The sequence below is a fragment of the Pseudopodoces humilis genome, chromosome 27 (genome assembly GCF_049639895.1).
Source record: "Pseudopodoces humilis isolate 2021_Gansu_Grassland_sample_001 chromosome 27, ASM4963989v1, whole genome shotgun sequence".
In the NCBI taxonomy this organism is placed as follows: Eukaryota; Metazoa; Chordata; class Aves; order Passeriformes; family Paridae; genus Pseudopodoces; species Pseudopodoces humilis.
Genome location: NC_142226.1, coordinates 5313063 through 5323078, shown reverse-complemented (window position 1 = coordinate 5323078; position 10016 = coordinate 5313063). Strand labels below are relative to the sequence as shown.

Sequence of the window (10016 nt, the reverse complement as noted above, 5' to 3'; positions counted from 1 at the left end):
TCTGTTTAAATTTAGAAATTTATTTTGTTTAATCCACAAGCTTTATATAGCTTTAGTTAAAAAAACAAAAACAAAGAACAGTGAAAACATGACAATATCCAAAGTTCAGGTTCCTCTAAACTTTCAAAGAACACAGCTCTGAAAGTTGCTCAGACCATTCCGAAGAACCGTAACGAGACAAGATTTATGAATGGGGCAACGACAGCTCACAAACAAAATTTATGGAACTGAAGGAATTATTTTTTTTTTTTCTGGGATTGCTGATCATGGAAACTGCCCTTTAAAAAAAGAACATAAAAATACAAATGAAATTCCAGTGTTCCAAATCAACATGTTACATCAATATAAACCCACAGTGTCCTGGTAAACAACATGCTTTCATTTATGTACCACTCTAAATTGCTATTCTTGATTGGCTTTAATGGAGACTATACAGGCAACAGTAGAAAGCATTAAAATAGAGATGTACTTCCTTGAATTCTGCAGTGGTTTTACTCCTGGGCAAGCCTACAAACCACAAAGGTTAGTAGCATCGTGTAAGTGATACAAAAGAAGTCAAATGAGACCCTCACAAATTCTGCTCAAGGCTCTGTTGGATTTCAAAGAAACGAGGGAACTGACGGTCATGTTTCAAACCTCCAAAACAAATTCCTACTGCTTCTAAGAAGTCTCACCCTAAATGAAATTATGCTGTCAATGAAAGAATGTCACTAGTACACTGTGGACACCTTTTGTAATGTAAATCCATGCCCTTTGTACATGGTGAACCTCAACCTAGCAATTATTACAACAAATGTTATATTCTAAAGCTCAAACACATTTAGCAATTTGAAATTGAATTCTGAGTACAAACCAAATAAAATGTACATTATATCAAAGGGTTGGCCTAGGAGGGGGGGGACACCTGCGCCTTCCTCATGGACCTCAGGGCCTTCTCCCGCAGGTGCTTTTCTAGGTCATCCAGGTTGTCCTCGGGTTCACTCTCTGTCTCCTTCAAACAAACACAAAGAGCTGCTTCAAACACCCCAGGCCCAGGCAGGCTGAGCCCTCCCAGCACTGAAATCCCCACACCCCAAATCCCACTTTGGAATTAGTGCACACCCACCCTGTTTGCTCGCACTGGGCCTTTACAAAGTCCAAGTTTCTCACCTTTTTGGGTTCTGTCTCTGCTTCCTGGTCTTCCTGTACTGAGGTGGTGTCTGGTGCAGCCACAGTAGCAGCTGCTGCAGCCACTGCTGCCTTCTCCTTCTTATGCTTTTTGTGTTTCTTGTGCTTTTTATCCTTTTTATGCTTCTTATCCTTCTTTTTCTTCTTCTTCTTGCCACCACCTTCTTGATCTGAATTCTGTAATAAATAATTCCACAGATGTTACAACTCATCTCTAAGGCCTCAAGCTTCTCTGGCAAAGACTGGAACTGCCCCTGGGAAACACCTCAGAAGAAGAGGTGAAGAAACCAAACAATCTGTTCTCTTCCCACTGGGAATACTCCGAGTTTGCACATAGGATACTGAGCATAAGTAAGCCCCCCTCACTCTGTAAACCATGAAACTCATGTACACTCATGAAATGAGACAGACTTCTTCTCACAAGTCTGATTTTCTATAGACCACCATTTTCTTCCACACTTGGAGATGTTAAGCTTGAAAAATTTGTTAGAAATTATTTTTAGAAGTTTTTAACTACAAAGAATGACCCCAAGCAGTTTTCCCCCACTGTGAATAACCCTGGGGCTGCTCAGCAGCTCAGCCTTCCCGACATGAGCCTGGCCTAGAATCCAAAGCAGAGCTGCTTTATGAGCAGACAAATTACCCTGGCAGGTGATGGGCTCTGAGTTGGGCTCTTGGCCTTTTTTGCAGGTGACCAGTTTGCAGAAGGAGAGCGAGACCGGGCAGGAGATGCAGGTCCTTGGTGCTTTTTGGGAGCTGTCTCAGGTGACCCTGACGCAGATCGGGACGAGGACACGCGCCGGGGGCTGGGGGTGGAAGCCCTGGGGAACACAAGAGTCACAGTCAGAGGTGAGACACAAAACAAGGGAATGTCAACACAAGAGACAAATGAACACCTGTGCTTTAACTTGGCCAAGCTGCACTTGGAAGATTTAAATTGATTTTAAAAATGAAACAGATTAATTGCATTGTTGATGTGATAAAAAGGCAAAACGGTCCAATAGCAGAGTGGATCCACAATGCAGAGGGATAATGCAGCCTGAAAAGCTGTTAAACAACCCTGCTGCTGCTGCTCAGAACTGATTGCTGCCTTTCTGGTTTAACTAAGCTATAATCACATTAAAAGTCAAGAGAACAGTAATGCTATTTAATTGTGCATGGCTTTCCATTCAGCTACATTTTCTTTCTGAAAAAATTTATAAGTCAGCACCATACTTTTCATTGTCTGCTCAGCATTTCACTAAAGATGAAAATATTTACAATTTTAGCAGTTTATAAGGAATGGCCACTGCCAGAGGGTAGGGTTAGACGGGATATTGGGAAAAACTTCCCTGTGAAGGTGGGGAACAGGCACAGGGTGCCCAGAGCAGCTGTGGCTGCCCCTGGATTCCTGGAAGTGTCCCAGGCCAGGCTGGATGGGGCTTGGAGCAGCCTGGGACAGTGGGAGGTGTCACCATGGCAGGGGTGGCACTGGATGGGCTTTAAGGTCCCCTCCCACCCAAACCATCCTGGGATTCTATGATTCCTCAACAACTTTCACTGCATTACAACTAAACAACAACGCCATATCAAACCCAAAGGAGACAAAATGAGATTTTTTTACTTTGTTTTCTTGGGTTCTGGTGTTCTGGACACCCTCCTGATGGGCCTGGTGCTGGGTGAGGGTGACTGCCTCCTCTGCGGCGACGCCGACGCTCCCCGGCGCGGCGGCGGAGGGCTGGAGGAGGGGTGGGAAGCTCGAGGCCGTGGTGAAGGTGAATGCCTTTTGTTTTGTGGTGGAGAACGTGTTTCCCTGTTGGATCTGCTGGGAGGAGACCCCTTCCTGTGCTTGGAAGATACGGAAGGGGAGCGCCGTTTAGCAGTAGGGGAGCTCCTCTGTTTTGGCGGTGGGGAGTGGGAGACTCTGCGCTTGGACTGGGGGGAAGGGGAGGCCCTTCTTTTGGGAGGGGGAGGAGGAGAAGCTGTTCTCCTCTTGGGAGGGGGAGATGGGGAATATCGCCTCTGGATCGGGGGGGAGTATCTCCGTGGAGAGGGAGAACGTCTGCGCGGGGGTGGTGATGGAGACCTGCAAAGAAAACAAATGTTCAGGGGCCACCCAGGCACGGCAATCAGTCAGCAGTGCACCCAAAGAGGGGGAAAAGGACTCTTTAAGCTGTTTAAACTTGTCAAAATTTAAACCAGAATTCTTTAGAAGTACTAAGAGTTTAAAGCAAAACTCTGTTATCCAGAAAGTTTGTGGTTGCCCCATCCCTGGAAGTGTCCAAGGCCAGGCTGGACAAGGCTTGGAGCGACCTGGGCTCATGGAAGGTGTCCCTGCCCATGGCAGGGGGTGGGACTGGATGATCCTTAAGGTCCCTCCAACCCAAACCATCCGATTCAGGATTTGCAGCAGCAACCCGATGCCATCCAGGCCACGCACCCACCAAACCCAACCTCACCAGCACAATACATCCCCCTCAGCTCCCCAGTGAAGGAACCGGGAGCAGGGCCCTTTTCCCATGCCCAGAGCAAGTCCCCAAGCCCAGGGCAGGCAGGTGATGGCCAGTGTGGTACCTTCGGCGAGGCGGGGACGGCGAGCGGCGACGCCGGGGCGGTGGAGCCGGGGAAGGGGAGCGGCGCCGGCGCGCGGGGGGCGGCGAGGGGCTCCTCCTCCTCCTGCTGCTGCAGAAAACAGGGATTGATCAGGGAACTGCCAGCTGAGCCACGAGCTGCTTTGTGCTCTGCTTTCACTACACAAAATCTGCTCCTTCATGCACCTTGAAATGGAATTCTACTGGGAGCACTAATGGAAAGAAATGGACTTGAATCCTTCTGAAGAGTGTGAAATGAGGAATGTCTGACTGTGACCCTGAGCCCACCACGGGTGTCTGACTGATCCTGAGCCCACCGTGGGTGTCTGACTGATCCTGAGCCCACCACGGGTGTCTGACTGTGACCCTGAGCCCACCACATCAGCCAGGACACAATTCCACATCTGCAAAACCTGATCCATCACCACCTTGCAGCCAGAGAAAGACCAAATGGTTAGATTAAGCAATGGATCATGTGCTGATTTTGCCTTGGGTGGAGTTAATTTTCTTCACAGTGTGAAACTGTGCTCCATTTGAAATCCAAAACTATTTATTTCTTGAAATGCAGTGAAAAAAAAATGAAGTGGTTGGTAAACTGCAGCTCTCTGGATTAAAGCCATTCACCAAATGAGCCATTTTCTGCTTAGCAGGGCTTATGACAGACTTCTGGAAGGGGGAAATATAATCCAACACGTACTTGCATAGAATTTTAAAAGAGAAGAATACTGGTAAAGTGAAATATTCCTTTTGTTAAAAAAAGCAGTTAAGCTAAAATGACTGGATAAGGGAAAAATGAGAGCAATTAAAAAGCAAAACAGCTCATTTACATGAAGTGAGATTTGATTTCAAATATGCTGGGTATTGCTCTCCAAGGCAATGAGACACACTTGTATAGATAAGAGTTTGCTCCAAAATACAACATTCTTTTATGATCCAGAAATCCCCCAGCCTTCAAATGTACTAACTGTCCTAATAAACATGTATTTATGCAACAGGCAGTACGTGAATTCAGTGTGTTGCAAAACAAGATCAAAGCCTTTGAATCCCAACCTGTTTTCCACAGAAATGTTTGACAGGATCCATAATTAGGAAGGTCTGCACTGGTGAGGGAGTCGTCCTTATCTCCTAAATCATGATGTGTGCTGTGAGTATCTGCTAGCTAGGGCTTAATTACAGCCTGCTCAAGGGTCATTACATCCAATTAATAAACCCATCAAGCTTCCTGCACCTTCTGTACTCCTAGCTCAATACAGAGCAAAAAGTGTCACAAATAAAAAAGTCACTGCTGTTTTACTGATTGTCTGCTTCTAGTAATTCCAAATATCTCATGAACTGAGGAAAGAGAGTTTTGAAAATTCCTGTCATCTCTGACCCGGAAGATCTTAATTGCTTAATTAAGCAATAAGCTTAATAAACCCCCTTGCAATTGCGCAGGAGGGTTTGAGTCAGTGGCAGCAGGAATCCAACACTGCTCACCCAAAGCTGGGTGTCAGGAGCCCTGAGGAACACAAGTGCTCAGCTGTTTTCAGGCATAAGTGAGATGCAATAACATCAAAGTTATTGATGTCACAGGCTGATGTGAATTAATGAGGGGTGAGAAGTGAGGGACACAGAGCAGGTGCTGCTCCTCCTCTTTTTGCCAGTGAAATGGTTCCAGGTCCAACACATGAAGGAGCACATCAGTCTGAATTTCCCTCACTGTGAGTGTGCAAGTCTAAAGGACAAAGGATGGCAAATGCTTATCCACGCCAAAATAAATGACAGCCTGTGTAAGAGATGAATTTCTAACCAACCTTTTCATCACTGGTGATTGCCACCTCTTTTCCATCTGCATCCTGAGAGCAGTGGAGGGAAAACAAAACAAAACAGATCTATCTGCCACAGATCTGAGGTAAAAATGAACACCATCAAATAAAGGTCAGAGCAATTTTTACCAAATGAGTGTAATGGGAAGGAAATCTTGAAAGAAGACCGGGCAGAGTGGGCATGACTTGATGTGTTTTTGGTGTGAGTTGCAGAGAGATAAACATTCAATAACAGGAAGGGATGAGTTAAGTTCAGTTACCGAGGGGAGGATTCCTTCTGGCGCTTGCGGGGCGAAGGCGAGGGGCTGCGCGAGTGCGAGTGCCGGCGGCGCCTGCCCACCTCCCCGTTCTTCACGTTCGACCTCTTGGGCCTCTCCTCCTCTGAGGAAGATGAAGAACCAGAATCTGCAAACGTAGAATAATCACTCTCTGGAAAATGATCCTTGTGACATTGGTCACTGACAGGGTAATGCTGCAGTTCAAACCAACCTCCCACAAAATGAGAACCCAAAATTTAAAAGCAGATCAACTAAAGGTGTTGGTTGAACTGAAATGATAAATATATCTACCAGAAATGGGTAAAAATACTTGCAGTGATCTATCCCCATAAAATTTGGCTAGACAGATAATTTAAAAGGTGAACTGCAGTTGCTTTGTGAAGCTATGCAGGCAAAAACACCCAGCTGAATGATCTCAAACATACAAGAACCAAACTAAGGACAGACGAAGTGATCCACAGCACACAATATTTGTGCGTGATCTTAAGAGTTTAAAAGCACAACTTTTAAAGATGCAAACCCATTAACAAAAGATGGAATAACCTTTTAAAGTCATACTTTTATTCTTCCTAAGCAATAATTAGAGTGGCCTCATAATGAGTGGCAAATCTGTAATTAAGTTTACAATAGCCCTGCAGAGCACAGAGCAAATACTTTTAATCTGTATTTGAACTTAGCTACTTCCTGCAAAAGTAAACTAAACTTAGTTTTAGGGAATTTCTGTGCTCCATACCAGATGAAGACTGTTGATTTTGCCTCCTGTACTGGCGCCTCTGTTGGACAGAATCTGCTGCAGCCATTTTGCCTCCTTTGTCTTCTTCTGAAAAGACACACAAGGACAGGGCACTTAAACCAAGGGTACAGGTTTGCCTTATGCAGGCAGAAACAAAGTTATGGACCATCAGGTACGGGCTTTTCCCCCACTCAAATCTCAGAATAACATAAGGCTGGAATACACTTTGGCTGAACTTTTATTCTGAGCAATCTGGATAGAATGAGGCAGTAGGAGTGATCATCTTCAGAGTTCTGAAAACCCTCGCTTTCAATGCCAGACTTGCAGGAGGGCTCAGCACCTCACTGCCCAAGTATTTCTGACTGAAAACTCCAGCCAGGAGCAGAGCTGAGAAGCCAGTGCTGTACCTGATTCCGACAATTCTGCTTTCCTGGGCTTGGGTGCTGGCGAAGGAGATTCTCTTTTCTCAGTACTCTTATGTTTGGGTGCTACAAGACAAAACAAAATAGCTCAGCTGCAATTCACGCTGTTCCTTCACGCTTTTCTGCCCCTACAAAAAGCACACGCGCTCTTTGAAGGAGCAGAAGCCCCAGAGGGAAGCCAAGCCCTGCTGGCGCCCCTCACCTGAAGCCCTGCTGGGTGAGACGGAGCCGCGGCTCTTGCGGGCGCGGTTGGACTGCTGTGGCGTGGGCGAGCGGCGCGGTTTGCCCGGGGGGCTGCCGGGGGGCGAGGGCCGGTGGCGGCGCCGGGGGGGACTGGCCGAGGGCGACAGCCGGCGCGTTTTGCGGGGAGGGCTGGACACGGGTCTCTTGGGAGGCTTCTTTGGTGGAGAGCGGGAGCGCGACGACGATGAGGAGGAGCTGCTGCCGGACAGCGAGGCCGAGGAGCGTCTTCTCCTGCAAATCAAAGCCCACGTCAGGTCCTGCCCGGCCGCAGCAGGGAACATCTCAGCACAAAGAACAAAGAACTGCAGTTGTTTGCAAGCACAGACACTGAGCCACAGACAACAGCGCTTCCCAAACACGGTGGACAGCCTGCGACACTTGGTTTGGAGAAGAGGAGGATAATGACCAATCTTTCACAGTTATTCTTAAACTACAATAGTGAGCTAAAAATTGTTAGTGTCACCTTCACTGGCTTTCTGTCAATCTACAGGCTAGAGCTAAGCTTTGCCCCTGGAAACAATTAGTTTTGGTTGGGCTCTCTGACTTCTGGGTGGTTAAGAGAATTGTCTGTGTTAGCACGTGTGACTTGATCTCCAAATCAGATCTGGGTAAGAGTTTAGTGTGCGAGCACACTAAAATGTTTTACACCAGGAGGTGAAAATTTCGGACAACTTAGCAACTTAACAATTCAGAATCGATCTATCCATCATTATGTTTTAGTCTTTCATCTTTACTTTGTAATTTTAAAAGGTAGGGCCTCAGAATTCTGCGGCAAAATTTGTGGCAAGTTCTGTTGCAATTGTGTACCTGCAGAATCCACCTTTGGCTGCAGAATTCCTGAGAACCTGGAAAAAAGAAACCCTACCTTGAGTGAGATAAACATTTGCTGAAAGGGAGCTCTTGTACATCTTGCAACATACATGTTTGATACTTTTCACAGTTTTCCCAGTAACTGTGTGAAATGAACATATTGACAAACTCAGGAAATAGTCAACACCTTGTCACAGAAAGGAAGAGAAGTGATCCTTCCTCAAAAACAACTGCTGTACACAAGAAGCATCACTTTGATTCTCTTCCTATAAAGAGGATCAGAATCTGTTCTCTCCCCATGAAGACAAATGTCTCTTTTGACACTGCCAAAAGCACATAATTTACTTTGCAAGGCAGCTAAGAGCTTTGCCTCTAGAACAATTCTTATGCTGTGAAAAATGTGACTTTCAACACCAAAGGGCAAATCTAGAAGGATCTTAAGTAAGAGAACATGAAGAAGAAACATACTTCGAGTCCAAATTTAATTTTATGTCATAGAAATACAAGTCATAATTTAAAATTCCCAACAAGCAAAATTCAATTACTTGTTCTCATTTTTTTTCCCCCAGGCAGGAAAGAAAAGTGCTAAGACTTAAGCAAAAAAGCCCTAAGAGATGTCATGTCAGTCTGTGCTGGGAGCTACCCAGAGCCATTTGAAGAAGTAAAAAAGAAAAAAAAGCTCTGAAATTGCCACTTTTCAAAAAGGCAGAATTCTCATCACTATCCTAACTCAAATCATTTCACAGCTACAACTGTGTTCCCCCACAACACACTCAGGAAATGTGACACCGCAGTTTTTCCATCACTCTCATCACACACCTGCCAGTGCTAAGGTTGAGATGAAGGAGGGAATTTTGCTAACATGGCTACAAGTTCCCTTTAACTTTCCAGGTTTAGCACTTCCAGCTGTCTCAAAAAGCAGGGCTCTTACCGCCTCACGGGGGATCTGCTCCTCCTGTGCCTGGGTGGGGGAGGCATTCTCCGGGGCGGGCTCCTCCTGCGCGGGGACGGCCGGCGCCGCGGGCTGGGTCGCCTTCTAGGGGAGTAAGACCTGTCACAATCAGAAATTCCAGTGAAAAGCAACTATCTAACTTCTATAGTTGAGGAGATTTATCCTCGGGGCACTGAGTGCAGAGTTGCTTTTCCTCCATCGTATTAATGCTGTATTTAGGTGAGGATGCCAAATGTACAGACACAATCAGGGCTTTGAAGTTTAACAACATCTTTTGAATAAGTAGTAGAGTAATAAAAAAAGGAAGTAAAGAAAGTATTTTACAGCATTTTCAGCATCAAACCCATGTCCTAAAGAAAGGCTACACAATTATCAGTATTAAGCAGCCCAATTCCTTCTCCAGTCAGTGCTGGTCACCGTGAGCATCTTCTCATAAATCAATACAAACAAAACACTCCCAAACACATTTATGCATCTTTCTCACTTGGCCCAAAACATCCACAGCTCAACACCTCTGAAAACATCACTAACTAAGAACATTGAGTGGAACCTTCAGCAGAAAATATTCTCAACCTTCACAAACAGCACCTGAAGCCCTACCTTGACCGTGATCTATGGCGCCTTCTGGGTCGAGAATGAGATGGAGAACGGGATCGGGATCTTGACCTGGACTTGGACCGAGTTGGGGATCTCTGACGAGTCTTCTCCTTCTCCTTCTCTCTCTCCTTCTTTGAATTACGTTCTGGTGAAGTTTCCTTAGTCTCTGGTACAGGAGGTTCAGGTTTAGGAGCTTTCGGGATATCACTGTTAAAAATAAGGACTTCATTTGTAAGCACATACAAACTAAAGCCTGCAGAGTAACATTTTAGAAGTTGCCAAGATATTCCCTTACAAACGTTCTCCAGCCCATTCTCTGACAAATTGCTCTAAAACTGTGAGAAGAGTTACAATGTGGTACAATGATTCAAAAAGGAGAATAAGTAACAGAGAGGCTACATGATGACAACCAGCTGGAAGTCAAGATGACATTGTCACA

General features: G+C 45.7%; 1 protein-coding gene across 8 annotated transcripts in view; it reads right to left on the bottom strand.

Annotated features, from left to right (window-relative positions):
• Window positions 1-10016, bottom strand: part of SRRM1 (serine and arginine repetitive matrix 1) — a 16836-nt gene continuing 6820 nt past the window's right edge. For 2 of the 8 annotated variants that reach the window (XM_088067522.1, XM_088067528.1), the window contains 12 exons: window positions 9581-9784; window positions 8960-9064; window positions 7178-7449; window positions 6961-7041; window positions 6554-6640; window positions 5803-5947; window positions 5531-5572; window positions 3721-3828; window positions 2771-3232; window positions 1811-1988; window positions 1150-1344; window positions 1-991 (listed from right to left, as the gene is read on the bottom strand). In XM_088067522.1, the coding sequence (XP_087923648.1) occupies window positions 887-991; window positions 1150-1344; window positions 1811-1988; window positions 2771-3232; window positions 3721-3828; window positions 5531-5572; window positions 5803-5947; window positions 6554-6640; window positions 6961-7041; window positions 7178-7449; window positions 8960-9064; window positions 9581-9784 (1984 nt within the window). In that variant the 3' untranslated portion in view covers window positions 1-886. The remainder of the gene's footprint in view (window positions 992-1149; window positions 1345-1810; window positions 1989-2770; window positions 3233-3720; window positions 3829-5530; window positions 5573-5802; window positions 5948-6553; window positions 6641-6960; window positions 7042-7177; window positions 7450-8959; window positions 9065-9580; window positions 9785-10016) is intronic. The other 6 variants (XM_088067523.1, XM_088067526.1, XM_088067524.1 and 3 more) reach the window with 6 other exon arrangements.